At 56.7% G+C, this 19,081-nt stretch overlaps 3 protein-coding genes and 1 long non-coding RNA gene across 11 annotated transcripts in view; 2 read left to right on the forward strand and 2 right to left on the reverse strand.

Moving 5' to 3' along the window:
- Nucleotides 1–1,108: 1,108 nt before the first annotated feature.
- COL8A2 (collagen type VIII alpha 2 chain) lies at nucleotides 1,109–3,797 on the forward strand. The gene is made up of 2 exons (XM_049617526.1): nucleotides 1,109–1,346; nucleotides 1,879–3,797. The coding sequence occupies exons 1-2, from the start codon at nucleotides 1,145–1,147 to the stop codon at nucleotides 3,795–3,797; spliced, it is 2,121 nt and encodes a 706-aa protein (XP_049473483.1). The 5' UTR covers nucleotides 1,109–1,144.
- A 3,603-nt stretch (nucleotides 3,798–7,400) lies between these two features.
- Nucleotides 7,401–14,550, reverse strand: ADPRS (ADP-ribosylserine hydrolase). Of its 3 annotated transcripts, none has more exons than XM_049617514.1 (6): nucleotides 14,011–14,550; nucleotides 10,729–10,825; nucleotides 10,255–10,462; nucleotides 9,963–10,081; nucleotides 8,882–8,982; nucleotides 7,401–8,244 (listed from the first exon to the last, which is right to left on the reverse strand). In XM_049617514.1, the coding sequence occupies exons 1-6, from the start codon at nucleotides 14,447–14,449 to the stop codon at nucleotides 7,952–7,954; spliced, it is 1,257 nt and encodes a 418-aa protein (XP_049473471.1). In that variant the 5' UTR covers nucleotides 14,450–14,550; the 3' UTR covers nucleotides 7,401–7,951. The 3 variants fall into 3 exon arrangements, with proteins under 3 accessions (XP_049473471.1, XP_049473470.1, XP_049473472.1); XM_049617513.1 differs by having other exon boundaries at nucleotides 9,963–10,147; nucleotides 14,011–14,542; XM_049617515.1 differs by having other exon boundaries at nucleotides 9,963–10,147; nucleotides 14,031–14,329.
- Nucleotides 14,551–14,999: 449 nt separating this feature from the next.
- TEKT2 (tektin 2) lies at nucleotides 15,000–18,816 on the reverse strand. 6 transcript variants are annotated; one of them, XM_049617520.1, is made up of 10 exons: nucleotides 18,726–18,816; nucleotides 17,693–17,901; nucleotides 17,485–17,610; nucleotides 17,089–17,294; nucleotides 16,417–16,560; nucleotides 16,221–16,335; nucleotides 15,960–16,067; nucleotides 15,688–15,831; nucleotides 15,445–15,524; nucleotides 15,000–15,278 (listed from the first exon to the last, which is right to left on the reverse strand). In XM_049617520.1, exons 2-10 carry the CDS (start codon nucleotides 17,846–17,848, stop codon nucleotides 15,065–15,067), a joined length of 1,293 nt encoding a protein of 430 aa, XP_049473477.1. In that variant the 5' UTR covers nucleotides 17,849–17,901; nucleotides 18,726–18,816; the 3' UTR covers nucleotides 15,000–15,064. The 6 variants fall into 6 exon arrangements, with proteins under 6 accessions (XP_049473477.1, XP_049473478.1, XP_049473475.1 ...); XM_049617521.1 differs by having other exon boundaries at nucleotides 17,693–17,904; nucleotides 18,726–18,776; XM_049617518.1 differs by having other exon boundaries at nucleotides 17,693–17,952; nucleotides 18,726–18,741.
- The window catches only part of LOC125912782 (uncharacterized), an 11,773-nt gene continuing 8,137 nt past the window's right edge, over nucleotides 15,446–19,081 (forward strand). Inside the window, exons 1-2 of the long non-coding RNA XR_007454827.1 lie at nucleotides 15,446–15,534; nucleotides 18,319–18,404. This is a non-coding gene — a long non-coding RNA (uncharacterized LOC125912782). The remainder of the gene's footprint in view (nucleotides 15,535–18,318; nucleotides 18,405–19,081) is intronic.

The raw sequence follows: 19,081 nt of genomic DNA on the forward strand, positions 1-19,081 counted from the left end.
ATCCCTACCGGAAACCCTGTACCCATCATTGTGCTCACTCCCTTTCCCCCTTCCAGCAGCCCTCAGCAACTACTAGCCCACTTTCGTCTCTTTACATTTACCTATTCTGGGCACTTCATATAAATGGAATCATATACAATTTGTGACTGGCTTCCTCACTTAGCATGATGTTGTCGGGGTTTTCCTGTAATGTGACACGTAGCAGTACTTTACTTTTATTGCTGAATAATACTCCGTCGTATGGTCATGCCATCATCTGTCCAATGCACATCTGGGCTGTTTCTACTTTGTGGCTGTTAGGAATAATGTCGCCATGAACATTTGGGTATGTGTTTTTGTGTGGACATCTTGTCCCATGAGGAAAGTGAGGTTCACAGAGTGGAAACTCCAGCTGGCGAGTAGAAAACGTAGGCTGGGTGTCCACATCTTGTTGGACAGGCCTTGTTCTCAGAGCTGAGCTAAGTGCTGTGACAGCGCTAGGTCAGGACGTGAAGGAGTGAGGGGTTAACTTTATAGAAGAAGGGGTGACGGCTTCCCAAAGGCCTTAAAGGATGAGTAGGAAATTGAAAGAACATCGCAGGTGGAGAAACAGCAGGGGCAAAGGCCCAGAAGTGTGAGGCTGCCTCATGTCTGGGGCAAAGGTATGGTGGAGAGGAGGAGGAGAGACAGGGGTGGTAGGTGATAGGGTCGGAGCCACAGGCACAGACTAGATTTAAAAAGGTCTTGGATGCCATGCCAGACACCACAGAGGATCCTGAAGGCAGAGGGGAGCCCCAGAAGGGCACCATCAACATAATGTGAAGTCAGACAGACCTTAGCCCCCAGTTCTGCTGACCTTTGCTTTAGTTTTGTCATCTGGAAAATGGGGATGACAATAATAATAACTTGTTAAAGTATTGAGAGCATTAAGTGAGTTCCTGTCTCTGGAGCACTCAGCCCAGTACCTGGCAGAAAGCCAGCCCAGCACATGGTAGTGGGTGTTATCGTCAAAGGGTTTTTAGCAGAGGTGTGCCGAGGTCAGATGGGTGCTCTGGAAGGTGTACATTCTGATCTTTTTGTGAGCCCCTGGGTCTGGTGCTAAGCCACCCGGGGGCTGGCTCGATGGCCTGTCTCGGTTCTTCACTGCAGCACGCCCGCGGACGCCATGCGGGGGGCTCTGACGCCCCTATCTTCGCTGCTGCCGCTGCTGCCACTGCTGTCGCTGCTGCTGCTGGGGTGCGGACCGCGGGCGGCCACCGGAGGCGGGGCCGGCGGGGCAGCGGGCTACGCGCCCGTGAAGTACGTGCAGCCCATGCACAAAGGACCCGTGGGGCCGCCCTTCCGCGAGGGCAAGGGCCAGTACCTGGGTGAGCGCCTCCCCGCCCCGCAGGGCCTCAGACAGCTCCTGACCCTCACCGGCTCCTCCCTGGCCCTCAGCCACAGCCCCTCCGTCTCCACCAGAGACCTTCTCCCCTTCCCTTTTCTTCCTGACGCCGGCCTGGTGATTCGGCTCTCCGAGGGGCCGGAAGTGGGTGGCTGGCAGAGGTGATCTTCAGGTGGGGTGGGGAGGGGGAGGGACGGAAGTAGGGGCGCCCCGCTGCAACTGGTTCTAAGGAGGGCTGCTGGCGCCACCTGGCGGCCATTTCTCCCCTTCCAGGTCTTGCGGGGATGAGAGTCACCCGTTTTTGGGAAGGATCGACCTGGGTAGGTTGGGTGCTAGGAGCCCCCAAGATGGCCACTGGACCATCCCTAAACTCCATCATCCATGTACACACGAAGGGGAGACGGGGTGTGGCCTTTATGAGCAGATGTAGTGTACCCCATGGGGGAGTGGGTAGAAGGGTCCAACCGTCTCCACTGGCCAGGCCCCTGACTGCCCCTTCTCTCTCTCTCCCTCAGAAATGCCTCTACCGTTGCTGCCAATGGACCTGAAAGGCGAGCCTGGTCCACCTGGGAAGCCTGGGCCTCGGGGGCCCCCTGGCCCTCCTGGCTTCCCAGGAAAACCAGGCACTGGAAAGCCAGGGCTACATGGACAGCCTGGCCCTGCTGGGCCCCCTGGCTTCTCCCGGATGGGCAAGGCTGGTCCCCCGGGGCTCCCGGGCAAGGCCGGACCACCAGGGCAGCCAGGGCTTCGGGGAGAGCCGGGGATACGAGGGGACCAGGGTCTCCGGGGCCCCCCAGGACCGCCTGGCCTCCCTGGACCCTCAGGCATTGCTGTCCCTGGGAAGCCAGGCCCCCAAGGAGTGCCAGGGCCCCCAGGATTCGGAGGGGAGCCAGGGCCCCAGGGGGAGCCTGGGCCCCCAGGTGATCGAGGCCTCAAGGGGGATAATGGAGTAGGCCAGCCAGGGCTACCTGGGGCCCCAGGGCAGGGAGGTGCCCCTGGACCACCTGGCCTCCCTGGTCCAGCTGGCTTGGGCAAACCGGGTTTGGATGGGCTTCCTGGGGCCCCAGGAGATAAGGGTGAGTCGGGGCCTCCTGGAGTGCCAGGACCCAGGGGGGAGCCAGGGCCTCTGGGCCCAAAAGGGCCCCCAGGTGTGGATGGTGTGGGGATACCAGGGGTGGCAGGGGTACCAGGGCCACAGGGCCCAGCAGGGGCCAAAGGGGAACCAGGAACCCGGGGCCCCCCTGGCCTGATAGGCCCCACTGGCTATGGGGTGCCAGGACTGCCAGGCCCTAAGGGGGACAGGGGCCCAGCTGGGGTCCCAGGACTCTTGGGGGATAGGGGTGAGCCAGGTGAGGATGGGGAGCCAGGGGAGCAGGGCCCACAAGGCCTTGGGGGCCCCCCGGGACTTCCAGGGTCTGCAGGGCTCCCTGGCAGACGTGGGCCCCCTGGGCCCAAGGGGGAGGCAGGGCCTGGAGGACCCCCAGGAGTGCCTGGTATTCGGGGTGACCAGGGGCCTAGTGGCCTGGCTGGGAAACCTGGGCTCCCAGGAGAGAGAGGACTTCCTGGGGCCCATGGACCCCCTGGACCTACTGGGCCCAAAGGTGAGCCTGGTTTCACAGGCCGCCCTGGGGGACCAGGGGTGGCAGGAGCCCTGGGGCAGAAGGGTGACTTGGGGCTTCCTGGGCAGCCCGGCCTGAGGGGCCCCTCAGGAATCCCAGGTCTCCAGGGCCCAGCAGGTCCTATTGGGCCCCAGGGACTGCCAGGCCTGAAGGGTGAACCGGGCTTGCCAGGACCCCCTGGAGAGGGGAAAGTGGGGGAACCCGGAGTGGCTGGGCCTACAGGGCCTCCTGGGGTCCCCGGTTCCCCAGGACTCACCGGCCCTCCTGGGCCTCCCGGGCCACCTGGTCCCCCTGGAGCCCCCGGGGCCTTTGATGAGACTGGCATCGCCGGCCTGCACCTGCCCAATGGTGGAGTGGAGGGCGCTGTGCTGGGCAAGGGGGGCAAGCCACAGTTTGGGCTGGGCGAGCTGTCGGCCCACACAACGCCTGCCTTCACCGCTGTGCTCACTTCGCCCTTCCCCGCCTCCGGCATGCCTGTTAAATTTGACCGGACTCTCTACAATGGCCACAGTGGCTACAACCCAGCCACTGGCATCTTCACCTGCCCTGTGGGCGGGGTCTACTACTTTGCTTACCATGTGCACGTCAAGGGCACCAATGTGTGGGTGGCCCTGTACAAGAACAACGTGCCAGCAACGTACACCTACGATGAATACAAGAAGGGCTACCTGGACCAGGCATCTGGCGGGGCTGTGCTCCAGCTGCGGCCCAACGACCAGGTCTGGGTGCAGATGCCGTCGGACCAGGCCAACGGCCTCTACTCCACTGAGTATATCCACTCCTCCTTTTCAGGGTTCTTGCTCTGCCCCACATAACACCACAGGGGCCTTGCCGCCTTGGCCTCCTCCTCTTTAGTGGTAGAGAGACCTTCTCCGTTACAAGAACCTCCATTTAAAGAAAAAAACCAAAGGCTGAACACACGCGGAAACAGAGGCAGCCGTGGCCTTGGCCCAAGGAGATGGATTCAGTTTCTCCCTCCATGCAGGCTGAGGTGGTTCCTGGAAGAGGCTGGCCTGGGTTCCTCTCCCCCAAGTGTCTGTGCAGTGCTGTGGTTGCACCCCCATTGCAGGCAGGGCCCCAGGACGCTCAGCCTGGCTGTCGGAGACCCCTGCCTCATTGGGAGTCCTGGGCTCTGCTGGGCAGTGAAGGATGCTGCTTCTCGGAGTCAGAGCTGAGAGGGGCCCGTGCCCCCCCATGCCATTTTCCCAGGGAGACATGGGCCCAAGCCCTGCCCTTCCTGCTGGCCTCTGGATGGCACCTGCTTAAGGAATGAGGCATGGCCACCCTCGGATCTTGGCTGGGGCCCTTCCAGCTCTCCCGGGACCTCCAGCAGATGACGGTGGGTCCCCTGAAGAATTTTTGCTTTCGGGGGAAAGCAAAGGGTGGGGGGCATTGAGGTGGCCAGTGTGGACACCCTGCCAGTGCTGCAACCCCAGGGTGATGCTGTGGCATCAGGCCTGTCCAGGGTGTGTGGCCCCTCCTGCAGGCTCCTGGGAATGGCCAGCCCCCTTTCTGCAGCTGCAGCCACAGGAGCAGTGGTTTGTGACAGGAGGGGCACGGACCTGGGGCAGGATGGCAGCCCCTCATGTTCATCTCCAACTCCCAGCCTGCTCCCACCAACTGGCTCTGCTCAGTGTAAGGGCAGCTGCACAGGTCCTTAGGGACTGCCGCAGCAGGCACGAGGCAGGAGCGACCGTCAGTGAACACGAGTGTCCTCCCTTTCTCTCCTTTCACCTGCTGGCAGAGGGCTGATGTTTTCATACAAAATTGTAAGGTGTCCTTGCCACACTCAGCCTGAGTGTCCCCAAGGCAGAGAGCCTCTTTTTTGGCCCTCAGAACAAGGTACACACAAGCTCTGGGATGAAGAAGGCTCCCGCCTGCTTCTCCTTAACAAGAACCATGTGGAGGGTATGTGTGTCTACCAGAGGGGTTAATCTGAGGGGGCTTCCTCTCCTTCCACCCTCTGGTTCCAATTTCCTGTTCTAAGCAGGATTAGGGCCCAGAAGGCTGAGGCTCTGAGAAAAAGGGTGCCAGTAGGCTCCTTTGGGATGAGTTGACTCTGGATGTTTCTGCCATTTTCCCCAAGCAGAGCCCCCACCTGTAGGAAATAGGCAGGATTCCTGCCCCTCCCATCCCCTAGTTCAAGCTCAGTAGATAAAGCAGAGATTAGTGCTGGGACAAAGCTGGCCACTTTCCCCGGTGGCTCCAGGCCTGTCCATTCAGCTCTCCCCAGGACAGCCCATTTGTCTGTACCAAGTGTGAACCTGGGTCACCCAATGTGGTCTCACACTGCTCCAGTACTGGCCAACGCCAGACTGTCCATGCTGAAAATGGGAGGGTGGTGGCTGACTTCTGGCTCACTGAGCTGCGGTGCCCTGGGCCCCTCGCCAGGCCTCCCTCCCTGACCCACTTCTCCCAACAAAGTAGGCCATTTGACTGCTTGCTTTGTCTTTCAAAAGAAGGGAAACCCAAAGCTGCCAAGTGACACTTTAATAGGTTTTGGCTGGGGTTTGTGGTGGATTTCTTGATTCCCGATACCCAAGAGAAGGGAGGAGTCTCAAAACAAGCTTGGTGGGGTCCCTTGCTCACCCTCCTTCCTGAGCCGAAGCCACCACCATCTGACCAGTCAGGGAGGGGTTCTGATAGGCAGAAATTCATCAGCTCTCGGGGGTGGGGTGGGGGGCATTGCTCAGGGCCTAAGGAGGGCACTGGGGGAGCCAGAAAAAGCTATTTCATAGAGCTGAGCTTCTGCTAAATGTCATTCCTGAAGCCTTTGGGGAGGGGTGGCTGATGTTTCTGAAATGTCTATGGGATTTTAATTCCAGGTGTCCACTTAACTGACCAGCTTTGATAAACAATGCCAAGTTTTAACTATGAAAACTACAGTACCTTGGTGCATTTTTATATTCTGATTTCTAGGATTTGTGTTGTTGTTTTTTTTTTTTTGGTTGTTTTTTTTTAAGATTAAGGTTTAAATGTTTTCATTAGTGATTTCATTTCTAACTTGGTATATGAAGCTTAGTTCTCTACATACTTATTATGTGCCCTGTGTCACAGATTTGGGAAAAACACACTTGGGAATCAAAAAAAAAAAAAAAAAAAAAAAAAAAACCAAACAAACCATAGGACTTTTTTGAAAAGAAAAACAGCAGTATTGACTGTATTGACACACCTCAATAAAACCTGTTGTATAAAACAGTGCTGTGCAGGAACTGGCATTGATGTGGAGGCATCTCAAGCCTCTGGATTTCATAAGGCATCCAGGGAACTCTCTGGGGCTCTGGTTCTACGCGTTCTCTCAAGGAGGATGCATTGCTCCCCAGGCCCCCAGCCATGGGTTCTGTCACCACATCACAAATGCTGGATGCTCCTAAGCTGCCTAAGGCTCTGCACCAAGTAAATGCCAAGAGGCATTTTAAGCAACCAAAGCAAGGCAGTGATTGGGATTGGAGCTGGGGGAGATGGTTTGAGCTTCTCTGGAACATTCCTGCAAGCTCTTAGGGGTGGGAGAGCATGAGAGCTGGCTCAGAATCCCAAGGACCAAGTTTCAACATTTGATACAAATTATGAATGAAATTATGAACCTTTGATCCTGAGGGTGGGGCCAGTGCCAGGCCCGCTGCTGAAGGCACGACTGGAGGTGCTGTCCTGGACTGAAAGCACCTGCCCGCAGCTTCCCATGCTGAGCACTAGGCATCGGTCCCTGGCTCTAGGGATGGGGCAGCAAACCTGAAACAATCCAAGTCCTGGAAGTCCTGTGGTTTGCCCCTGCCTACTTTCTTGGCTGAAAGCAGACCTGCCCATCAGTCCTCAAACCTCAGGTTAGCTGCAAAGCTGGGCATGCTTCTCTCTCCCCTGAGGCTAGGATAATCTGAAAATCTCCCAGAAGTTTGAGGGGAGAGGTCTTCTCCCTTTTAAAATTTTCCTTTCCTCAAAATGGTATACAGAACCATCTTTCAAGCCAAGGCCTTTGACTGGGGCCCAAGATAACAGAATGAGGCACACAGCCTTCAGTCCACGCAGGGCACAGGCACGATGTACCCTCCTCACCCCATGGTTGGCAATCCGGTGAGAGAGACTGCCCTCTGCATCCTCCTACAGGGGTCCTGTTCTTGGGTCCTACTTGGGAAGCAACCTATGAAGAAGTCAGGCTTTGAAACCAGGGACATCTGGCTTGTCTCGCCCACTGCCTGGGCCACTTTGAGTGACCAAAGGACAAAATCATGCTCACTTTGCCCTTCCTGGATGAACCAGCTGTGCAGACAATTGGAAGAACTGGAGGAATCTGCCTGACATCTCGGCAGCCTTGTGTTCCTAGCTCCTGGCAGAGCTGAGAAAGAGGCACCAGGCTTGAGAAGGTCAAGGGTGGGGTGAAGTGGACAGAATCCAGGGCACAGGAGAGATTTAGGAACCAGTGGTAGGATTTACCAACAATTTTATTGCTGGGAGTTCTGCTGGAAGCTGTTAATAAGCTCCATGACAGTCAAGGGCCAGGTATGTATCTAGATTAGCTAGATGCAAGTGCTGGTTTCCCTGATCCATGTAAACTTACTGCCCAGGGGCTCTGTCCAAAGACATGCTCTCTGGCAAACTGGCTAAATCCCAACAAGGGGAAATGATGCTACTGCTGATCACTTCTGCCCCCCACCCAACCCCATGTGTTAGATAATAAAGGAAAATGCCACAAATGCCCTTCCAAGATCAAAGCTGTCCAGATCCCTCCCGTGTGCCCGAAGAGCCGGGCTTGCCCAACGCTCTGCAGTGAGCTGGAAACCGAGCATCATGGAGGCACCAGCTCTCCACACTCACTGTCCAATGACTTCCCCCAGAGACCCCGCCCCAGAGGTATGCTCCATCCACACTGCAGGGTGACAGAGGCAGCAACCTATGCTGCGGTAAGCCTCTGGGTTTCCAATCTGAGCTGTAGTTGGTCCTGCTAGACACAGTGGAGCCCCAGCAGCTGTGGCCCTCACAGACTCTTCTGGAAGAGCCGGTGCAGGCTCTGGGCCAGGACGTCTGTCTCCTCGTAGCCCTCACAGCTTTGCTGCCAGCTCTCTGGCACCTGTTCCATCCCATAGTAGGCACCAGCAATGGCTCCGGCCATGGTGGCAATGGTGTCTGTGTCCCCCCCCAGTGAGATGGAGTAGATAAGAGTCCTTTGGAGACTGTTGAAGGCAGAGGGAATCTCAGGGTCAGGTTCCATGCAGCGCAGGAAGCAGTAGATGGCAGTGGGCACAGATTCAAAGGCAGCAATGCCATTCCCTGTAGGGAAGCCAACGTATGGGGACACAGCACTCACCCACTCTCTATGTCCCCAGGCTTCTTCTGGCCACTCACCCCAAGCCAATACTCTCAGCTTCAAGCTGGGCCATAATTCAGACCACGGGTTCTAGAATTAGACTACCCAGGTTCAAATCCTGGCTCTCTCTCCTATTAGCCATGGGATAAGAAAAGTTCCTTAATGGCTAAGATTCCTGTTTTTGGGATTCGACATCTCGGGCAGAGAGGGAATGAAGTCAGAGACTTTCACAGGGCTAGTGTGGGGGTGAAATGGGCCACAGGTAAAGTCTTCTGCAAGGTGCCCAGAACACAGGACAAGTGCCGTGTAAATAAGCATCAGTTATCAACACCAACTGTCCAAACCAGTAGCCACCTGCCATTTCTGGGGACATTTATCTGTAAGGCTGAAGGTGCTACAGCCCTAGAGGAGCCATAGGGCAAGCAGGTGCTGTGCTTACAACCCTGCACAGGGACTGCACAGAGCTGGCTCTGCTGTCACAGCAGCCCCAGGCAAAAACAAAAGCAGGCATGCCTCCAGGTTCCCGTCCTGTCCCCATGCCCAGGCCTAGCCCTGAGGGTGATGGCTGTGTGTGTGTGTGGGTGGGGAGGGTCTACCCACCTAGCTCAGACACCACCTCCTCTCTGGTCACTGAGTCTTGTTCTAGAAGGGCTCCAATCTTCTTCAGTCGGCTGGAGTAGGGACGCTCCTCCATGCCCAACCTGTGGGTCAGGGGTGAGATTTCAGGGAGGCCGGAGCCAGCACGGTAGAGATGGAAGGCAGGGGAAGGGGTGTGGGAGGGCGAGGCGGGAGTGATCAGGCTGACACCCAGCACAGACATCCTGACAAGAAGTGGGAGAGGGCTAGAAGTGAGCTGCTTTTTTAATTCCCTGGTACCCTAAGGGCCTCAAAGCAGAGTCAAGGCAAATGGGCTCTTCCCATCCCTCCCAAGAGTCTGCAATTCAAGAAGGGAGGTTTCAGGGGCGCCTGGGTTAAGCATCCAATTCTTTTTTTTTTTTTTTATGTTTATTTAGAAAGACTGAGAGAGAGAAGGTGGAGGAAGGGCAGAGAGAGAGAGAGACAAAGGATCGAAGTGGGCTCTGCACTGACAGCAGTGAGCTCAATGTGGGGCTCAAACTCATGAACCTTAAGGTTATGACCTGAGCTGAAGTGGGATGCTTACCTGAACCACCCAGCGCCCCCCCCCCTTTTTTTTAATATGTGAGGTGTTTTTTTTTCAATGTTTATTTATTTTTAGAGAGAGAGAGAGAGCAAGAGAGCATGAGCAGGGAAGGGCAGAGACAGAGGGAGAGAGAGAATCCCAAGCAGGCCCCACGATATCAGCACAGAGCCCAACGTGGGGCTCAATCTCAAAAACCGTGAGGTCATGACCTGAGCCAAAATTAACAGTTGGATGCTTAACAGACTGAGACACCCAGGCGCCCCAGCACCTAACTCTTAATTTTGGCTCAGGTCATGATCTCACGATTCATGAGATCAAGCCCTGTGTTGGGCTCTGCACTGACAGCTCAGAACCTTCTTGGGATTCTCTCTCTCTCCCTTTCTCTTCTGCTCACACACACGAGTGCACTCTCTCTCAAAATAAATAAATTAACTTAAAATTGTGGCCAGGCCAGAGGACCCCGCAATGCATGCATACCCATAAGCATCCTTCCAGCCTGTCTCCAACCCACATACTCACTCTCTGGCATCCGAGACAGACTGGGCGTCACTCTCCAGCTCTTCCATGTGGCCCAGGAGTTGTTGGAGGAAATGTTCACTGGATGACTCCCCCTGCAAAGCCAGGTGCACGGCCAGGGCCTGCAGGATGGCGCCATTGTAACCCAGGGAGGAGGCGTGTGTCAGCTGGGCTGAGAGCCGGGCAAACTAGGGCAGAGGCAGCAGAGGCAGAAGACTTGCTGTCACAGAACCCAACCTGCAGAGAAGAGGGAGGGAGGGAGGGGAAAGCCCAGCAGCCAGCCCACCTGGATTACCTTCTGCACGTCCTGGACACTGCTATAGGCCAGCGAGATGCCGGCCACCCGCATGGCACCCCCATTGCCATAGGAGCCTTTCCCATTAAACTGGGCCCGGGCAGGCTCAAAGACATCACGGCACTTGGGGCTCAGGAGCTTCTTGAAGACAGTGACTACTCCAGCACCGTAACCCCTATCAGGGTCTTTCTTGTACTCCTGAGCAAATCTAGGGGAGAGAACGGAGACAGGATTAGGGTTGAAAAGATGCCTGTTGGGGCTGGGAGAGAACGCTGGCTGCTGGGAAAAGAGGATGGCTTAGGGACCAAAGGAGCCTGTCCCAGCAGGGCTGTCACCTCTGGCTTGGGAAGCCACAGCATTACTGTGTCCCGCTGAGGGTGGGGGTCCCAGCATGCACCGACATCATCACTCTGGCCAAGAAGCGCAGTTATTGTGCCCACCTGCTTTGCCTCACCCCAGGCCTGTCCCCCTCACCTGTGAGCCATGTCCACCTCGTCGAAGGCCTCCTTGGCCAGCAGGGACTGCACCAGGGCCCTGGCCATGGCTGTGTCATCTGTGTAGTACAATGCTTCTGCAGGGACAGGGTGGGAGTGGGGGTGAGATCACACTGCAGGGCTTGAAGGTGGTGGCTTTGGCCTCCTGCCCCCCTCCTTTATTTAAAAAAAAAAATTTTTTTTTAATGTTTGTTTATTTTTGAGACAGAGAGAGACAGAGCATGAGCATGGTAGAAGCAGAGAGAGAGGGAGACACAGAATCTGAAACAGGCTCCAGGCTCTGAGCTGTCAGCACAGAGCCTGATGTGGGGCTCGAACCCACTAACTGTGAGATCATGACGTGAGCTGAAGTCTGACACTTAACTGAGCCACCCAGGCGCCATTGTTTTTTTAAAATAACCTCTACATGGGGCGCCTGGGTGGCGCAGTCGGTTAAGCGTCCGACTTCAGCCAGGTCACGATCTCGCGGTCTGTGAGTTCGAGCCCCGCGTCAGGCTCTGGGCTGATGGCTCGGAGCCTGAAGCCTGTTTCCGATTCTGTGTCTCCCTCTCTCTGACCCTCCCCCGTTCATGCTCTGTCTCTCTCTGTCCCAAAAATAAATAAAAAAAAACGTTGAAAAAAAAAAATTTTAAATAACCTCTACATCCAATGTGGGGCTCAAACTCATGACCCTAAGATCAAGAGTCATGCTCTACTGATTGAGCCAGGCACCCCTGGCCTCCCACTTTTATTTGCCAGTTCTAGAATGCCTTAAGTCAGTCTCTCACTCCCAGCCAGCTTCCTGGGCTGCAGGCCTTGGGATTTTCAGCAATTCTTTATTCTGAGTCAGTTATGACCTGCTGATTTCCGAAGGAAAATCTGTTCCCTTCTGCCTGACCTGACTGTAGCTCTCCTGCACCACCACCCCCACCCTCCAACCCAGCCTATATGTGCAGCAGAAAATTCTTCCTAAAAGCAGACTATCACTTTCCTCAACTCACTCTCCTGCTCCTAACGGCTGTCTGTTGCTTTCAGGATCAGGCCAAATTCACTGCCCTGGCATCTGAAGCCCTTCCTTGTAGGCCCCTTCCCTTGTCTCTCTTACATCCCACTGCTCCCCAAAACTTGGAGCCTGGGTCAACCCTCCCTCCACCTGCCCCGCTTCTCCTTCTCGGTGCCTGGGAGTACTGCTCTGGCACTTCTGACTCAGCAACACTGGTTATATGATGTCTCAAGTGGGCTGTGAGCCAGCAAGACTGGGACTTGGTTTTACTGCAGGAGGAGAGGGCTACAGAGAAGGAAGCATACTCCCTGTGAGCCCCCAGCCCCACTCCTGTGTATTGCAAGCCCCCCCACCCCTTTCTCCCTTTCACTCTTAAGGAGGCTCCCATCCTGGCTTCACAAGGAAGAGGAGTCAACAGCCCTCTTAGCCACAGCCACACTCTTTTGTTACCCCTTGACCAAGTGAGTCCCTCTTCTAGTCCATCCAGCCCAGCCCCTCAGGGGACGTGTTCTTCCTCTTCTCTCCTGTCCCCTCAACCCCTCCCTGTGTGGTAGAGCAACACCCATTCTCCCTTTGTGTGGTTCCTGCGCCCAGCCTGTCCCCAGGGAGCCACTTCTCTACCCCATCTTCAGCCCATGTGGTTAGGGCATAAGGTTCACACCACCAACAGCCTCCTCAAATAGCACACCCTACTACTCCCTTGTTCAGGGATGGATAGATGGCCAAGCCAGGCCGAGGAGACGCAATCTGGGATTTCTGCTGGGGCTGCTGCAGACAGACTTCCTCTGCTGGAACTGCTGAGGTCACCCCACGGGGAGGGTCTGCCAGAGCGAGTGAAGCCAACCCGGAAGAATGTGGATCTGAATAAGGAGAGGAGCTGGGTCTTGATGTGACTTGAGCCCCTGGATTTCAGCGCCACACGAAACCAGACCTACCTCTGGACTTCTCAGTTATGTCACCCAATGAATTCTCTTTCTGCTTAGGTCATCCTGAGTTTTCTGCTACTTGTATCCAAAAGGTCCTAAAACACCTGCTAACCTAAAATGTTGTCCCTTCATCTTAACATCAAACCAAAGATGAAATTAGAAACCATCCCTCCATCTTATCTTTGCCTCAACCATGGCTCCTGGCTCTCTTTCCCATCATACTAAACCATACTCTTTTTCCTCTTTCTACTTCCTCCTAAATCCATTGAAATCTAACTTCCAGGTTTCAACATTCTACTGAAAATGCTTTTTTTTTTTTAATGTTTATTTTTTATTTTTCAGTGAGAGAGGGAAAGAGAACAAGCAGGGGTGGGGCAGAGAAAGAGGGAGACAGAATTCAAAGCAGGCTCCAGGATCTGAGCTGTCTGCACAGAGCCCCATGCGGGGCTCAAATCCACAAACCCCGAAATCAGATGCTTAACTGACTGATCCACCCAGGCTCCCCATCGACTGAAAATGCTTTTCGAAACCAGACTTGAACCTCTCTGTAGCATAACACCACTGACTAGTGTCCTCATTTTGAAATTCTCTTGGGTAGTATTGATACCCATGCCCCCCTGCCTCATTTCCTATCAAACCATTTCGTTCTCTAGCTCCTTTTGCTCCTTCAGCGTTCTGAGTATGGCCCCTTTTTCTTACTGTTCTACATGCTCTCCAAGAATCATCCTCCGCTTGACCTCAGACATGATGCTGGTTAGAAATCTGGATGAGGGAGGACCTGGCTGCACAAGGAGAGCAGTGGAGGGGAGACAGGCTTTATACAATACAGCACTGCAAAAGCCTGGGCTAGAGCGAGCTGGGGTGAGAGGAGCCGAGTGCAGAAGGCCAAGGGTGGTAGAAAGTGAAACTGGAGAGTCGGGGGAGGGCCGGCCAGATAGGTCACGTTAAAGAGTTTGTTTCTATTCTGAGGGTAAGGGAAAAGCACTGCAGTGCTTCCTGCGGTGGAGGCCCCCGTCACATCTGTTTCCGAGAAGGGTTCTCCCTGATGTGTGGAGAATGTGATTCGGGAGAACTGGGTAGAAGGAGCAAAAACGGCAGCGGCGTATACACTGGAGCAGGAGCAATGCAGAAGAATGACACCGGGGTTTCAGGATTGCGCGGCTGATTGGATGGTGTTGCCAGGCCGCGAGCTGGGGCGAGACGTGTGAAGCCGGGGTTCGAATTCCGACGCGCTGAGTCCGAGCTGCCTGTGGCTCATCCAGACCCGGCCCCCGCAGCCCCGGGCGGCCTTATCTCCGATGCCAGTCCCTCCCGCCCCGAGGCCCCCGCGGACCCCCGGCCTCCGCGTCCTCACCTGCACCCGGCCCCGCCCACCTGTCCGCGCGCTCCCCGGCGAGCCCGGGTCCGGCTCCAGGCTCTGGACGTGACGCAGGACTGACGTCAGGGTGACGGTATCGTGCGCCTCGTAGAAGGAGCCCACGCAGTCCCCGAGCAGCGCGCCGGCTAGGCAGCCTCGGAAGCGAGAGAGGGAGCGGGCCGCCCCAGCCCCCGCGCAGCCCGCCGCCGTCATCGCCGCCGCCGCCGCCGCCACCGCCATCCGCGCGGAGCAGTCGCCACTTCCGGTACGGCCGGCGCGCGCCCCACAGCAACGCTTCCCGCCAGCCCCACAGTGCCGCCCAGCGGCCCGGAGCCTCGGCGTCTCTCCGCGCCCACAGCGCCGCCCAGCGGCCCGGAGACGCGGCTCCGGCGTCCGGCATCACTGGTTTGGGCCTGGCCTCCGCTTTTAGCTCCATAATCCCGTAAACGTCACAGACGGGCGGGACGGCCACTAAAGGGTCCCTGAGGGGAGGGCCCTGAGCCAGACCAGCGGACCACAGCAGTCCTTGAGGCCACTATCTCCACCCCTCACCTCCCCACCCCGCTCCCGTGGCCTGCTTTTAGGAAGCCTCGCTCTGGGCCCCAGCAATCCCAGCCCTCCCCAGGGCTGTCCCAGCTCTTGGCTCCAGGCCTGCCCCTCCACCTCACCCCCACCCCACCCCGGGCCTCTCCTGGGCATCAGGAGGGCAGGCAAGGGTCCAGCTGGAGCAAAGCTGGTGAGCGGTCACGCTGCTAGAGCCCGGGGAATGCTGGCCTAGTCCAGAGAGGACTTCCCGGGGGGGGGGGGGGGGGGGGAAACAGATTGAGAAAAGGGGGCGGGGGGGGGGGGGGGGGGGATGATGTTCCTCAGCTTTGCTCTTCCACACACAGGAGGGCCAGGAAGCCTCTCACTCCCTGCTGGCTGCAGCACCAGAAAACCATCTGGACTGAGAACCACCACGTTTATTAGATTCATTCTTTCCACGCCCCCCCCCCCGCCCCCACCTTCCATCTCCCATCTGACCCTCCCCTCATCCCTCAGCCACCTAACACTACACCAGCTCCAGCTGGCAGCTTTTGAGTGGACTCAGGGTGCGGTTTGTGGTACGGCTGAAGGTGTCCACCTCCGGCACAAACTTCTCAGCAGGCACAATCAGCTTCCGACGGGTGTCCATGCACTTGGTGTCCAACAGCATAGAGTTGGCCTTGCAGGCGATGTCAGCCTGCAGCCTGGCCAGGTGCTTGTAGAGAGCATCCAGAGCATCCCTAGGGAGGAGGCACAAACAACCCCTCACTCCTGCATGATCCTGGGAGGCCGGGGCAGAGCTCTCTGGCCCTCAGTCAGGAAGACATCGAGGAAGCCAGAAGGCAACAAAAGGCCCCGTGGGTGGGCGGTGTCTCCCTGCCCCTGCTGCCCACTCCCCAAACTTACTGTGCTTGTGCCAGCTTCTGCTTCAGGGCAGCAATGGTTGCCTCTAATTGGTGAACCTCGTCAGTGAGGCCATGCTGTGCCTAGAGGCAGGTGAGTGGGTTGGGAGGCCCAGATCAGTGTACTCTCCTTGAGTTTGGGTACTGCCCTGCACCAGCACCCCTGCTCCGCCAGAAACATGTGCTGGGGGGTGATCCTGAGGAAGCCTTAGCAGGGACCCCGTGCCCCACTGGGGAGCCCTCGCACCTGGTCCCGGCAGAGTTCCACATTGGGACGGTAAGTTCTGGACTCCAGTCGGGTATGGCAGAGCTTCAGGTTCTGTAGCTTTCTGCGCAGGTCCTCCTCTAGGTGCCGGATGTCCTCCTGCAGCTCGGCGATCTCCTCCAAGGTCTGCAGGGACAGAGTGACTGGTCTCCACCAGCTGAACCCACCGTGGTGCACCCTGTCCAGGGCTTCCTGTGGGCTCTCATCCCACAGCAGGACATCTGGGCCCCAGGGACTAAACAGAGAAGGCTCACATTCTTCTCCTGCCACCTGAGCTCACTGTATACTTTCTCCATCTCCCGCAGCCGCTTTCTGAAGGCAAATTCTGTTGCAACCCTCTGGGCTTCAAGTTCATTGTTGGTCTGAAGGACAGGGGAGGCAGGGCAAGGGGAGGGTGTAAGCTCATGGCCATTGAGGAAGTTGCTCAGGTGAGGTGATGGCATGCCACATGGCCAACAGGAACAATTGGCCCACTAACTAGCTGTGGGAGAACGGTGTGGGGAGTGGCCAGTCACCTCGGCAATAGTTAGGGCGATGGCCTCCCTCAGCTCTACCGCTCCTTTCATCTCAGCGTCTGCCCGGTCCTTGTTGAACTGGCTGAAGTCATCCCACTGCTGCAGGCTGGAGGAGCTGTGGGTGGCAGGAGACACTGGGGTCATAAGAGTATGGCCTGTGAGGTGGGGAGGAGAAACTGGGTGAAACACTTCTTACCCATTGGGAACACGCGTGGGATTAACCTTCAGAGAGATGTTTGGGGACTTGAGGTTGAGAGAGAGGCAGCCTCTGTCAATGTCCAACGTCTCCATTTTGTCCCGATGGTCAGAGTTGAGCTGCTGTCGGACTTCCTGCAGGAGGCTGGGGAAGGGCCAGATTCGATCAGGAACCATCCCCCCAAGGTCCCAGAACATAGCCCCCATTGTACTGAAGGGACATGAGGGCTGGGCCAGCTGGGCTGACAGTGGAGCTGCTGCAGCAGAGACATAGACCAGCACAGCTGGACGAGCTCTCTACAGACAAAATGGTGACACCCACATGCTTGCACACACTCACGGGGACTCATGTATGTAGCTACACCCACTGAGGCTCACACACCCACTGAGGCTCACAAGAAGGTACTTGGGGGTGGTGGAAAATAGGCTTCATCTCTCATGCTCCCAGTTAGTTGGCAATGGCTGCTTAAAGCCGGGTCACGGGAAGCATTCCGAGACCGTGTCTCAGGTGGTGGAAGGAGTGCTAAAATCAGCGAGTGGTTTCTGCTGGGGGCACAGCAGGGGCAGGAGGCAGCCTGAGAGCCAGTTGCTCACTACCCACAATACATGTTTCACACGTAAGACACACAGCCTTCAAGTGCAAGGGAACATGGAAATGATACAGCTCCCTTACCAGAGCTTCTCGAAGGCCTGGCTAATCTTTTGTTGCAAGGCCTTCTTGGTGGCATCAATGACCTCCACCTCTTTGTGCAGCTCTTCCTCCACAGGATCCTTCACCACATCAATGTCACGCCGACTGTCCCGCAGGGTCAGGCACTCAATTGCCACATCCAGAGGCAGGTTCTTGGCCTGCAGGTTTTGCTCTGTTGATTCTTTCATCTAGAAGGGAGAGGGCACAGGACGCTAGTGGGGCCATCCACTGGGAAGCAGCACTCATCCCCACTTTAGCAGAGGGGCCAGTGGGTGACTCAGATGGACATGCTGCCCAATACTCCCATAACTTCGGGTGCATGGATCCCAAAGTGAGGAGGGTGGGGAGGTCTTTGCAGCAGGGTCCCTGGCTCCCTGCCTGTGTTAGGGCATCAATCTCAGCATCTAAATCTGTCAGACACTTGTCCAGCGTCTCCTTCCAACGGTTGACCGTATCAATCCTCTCTGCCAGTCGAGTCCTATTGTCATGTTCATCCCAAATGGTCTGGAAGAGACAAAGACAGATAAAGAGGGTGTGGGATTGGGGCTCTCCCCGTTGCCCACCCAACTAGGCTCTGGCCTCCAACCTGGTTGTTGGTCTCATTGCGGAGGACCCGGGCCTCTTGGCGGATCTGGTGCGAAGCATCTCGCTGCCGCTCAGCATTGGTGGACAACAGGCGGCTGTTGGTGTGCCAGTCCGGCAACTGGAAGCGTTGACTGGGCTTGACGCTTAGCGTGGCCATGGTGCTGGGATTGAAGGGTCAGAACACCCCAGGCCTGTTCCAATCACCCACCTCTGCTGGAGAGGGAAAATGAGGCTGCAGGAGACCACTCAGGAGATCCTGTTCTGGATCAAAAGCCCAAAGAACATGTTTCTGTCCTTATTGTGCCAGCCCCCCTTCTGCAGGAACCCTGCTTGGGAACAGCCTTGACTCTACTAGCTTTGTGGGAGGCATTCACCAAGTTTCCTCCCACCCATCCATCCATCCACAGGCACAAACTCCTGGACCCTGCAGGTCCTGGAAAATGGTGAAAGGGGACAATGGAATCCTTCGGGGTGTGTGTGTGTGTGTGTGTGTGTGTGTGTGTTGCCAAGTGCTTAGTGGGGCTGGTGGAGGGAGGGCCGTTAGCAGGAAAAATAGCCCTTAATCTATTCCACCCCTACTTCCAGCAACCAAGTGGTGTGGAACTTTCTTTTGTTTTTTCGCCCCAGCTTTGGGCCAGGACCCTGAGGCTCTAAGAGGAGAAGCCCTGTTCTCCATCCAAGGAGAGGACGACTTAGTTTTGCAGGGGACACAGGTTGGCATTAGGGAGTTGGGGCGGGCCGGGGGGGGGGGGGTGTTGGCTCCCCCCCCATAAGGTCGTCCCACCTCCAACCTCTGCCTTTTGTGGGAGGTGGAAGGGAGGGTGTGTGAGGGCTCGGATTGGGAGGAGCTGGGGTCTGTCTAGGTCCCAGCCTAGCCCTCCTCCCCGCCCCCCCCCCCCCCCCCCAGTATGTTCATCTTTGGTTTGAATTAATACCCAGGAGCAGGCATCGAGAAAGGAGGAGGCGGGGGACAGGGAGGGAACTCGGCTTGGGTGCGAGCCCCCCCCTACCCGCCCCGCTACTAGTCCTCTCACCTCCAGCCCTGTTCGCACTTCCGCCTCGCGTCCCAAGCGCCTCTGTTCGGCGCCCCCGGTTGCTAGGCACCCGCCCTCCGCGCTCGCCTTACCTACCCTGGCTGTTAGGTTGGCCGCCGCGGGGCGGCTCCGAGGGGCGGGAGGCTCGAGGAGTAGGACAGCGGGGCCGCAGGGCTGGGGCGGCCGGCGGGCGTCGGGGGTGGGGGGTCGAGAGGAGGGCATCACGATATCGCGTTTACTCCATTTACACGTTAAACATTTATATTTTGATAAAAGTTGTGCATCGACATGGTAAAAATATATACCTATTTTATATATGTCTACAGTATGTGTGTGCGTGTGTGTGTGTGTGTGTG

This window comes from Panthera uncia, assembly GCF_023721935.1.
Source record: "Panthera uncia isolate 11264 chromosome C1 unlocalized genomic scaffold, Puncia_PCG_1.0 HiC_scaffold_4, whole genome shotgun sequence".
In the NCBI taxonomy this organism is placed as follows: Eukaryota; Metazoa; Chordata; class Mammalia; order Carnivora; family Felidae; genus Panthera; species Panthera uncia.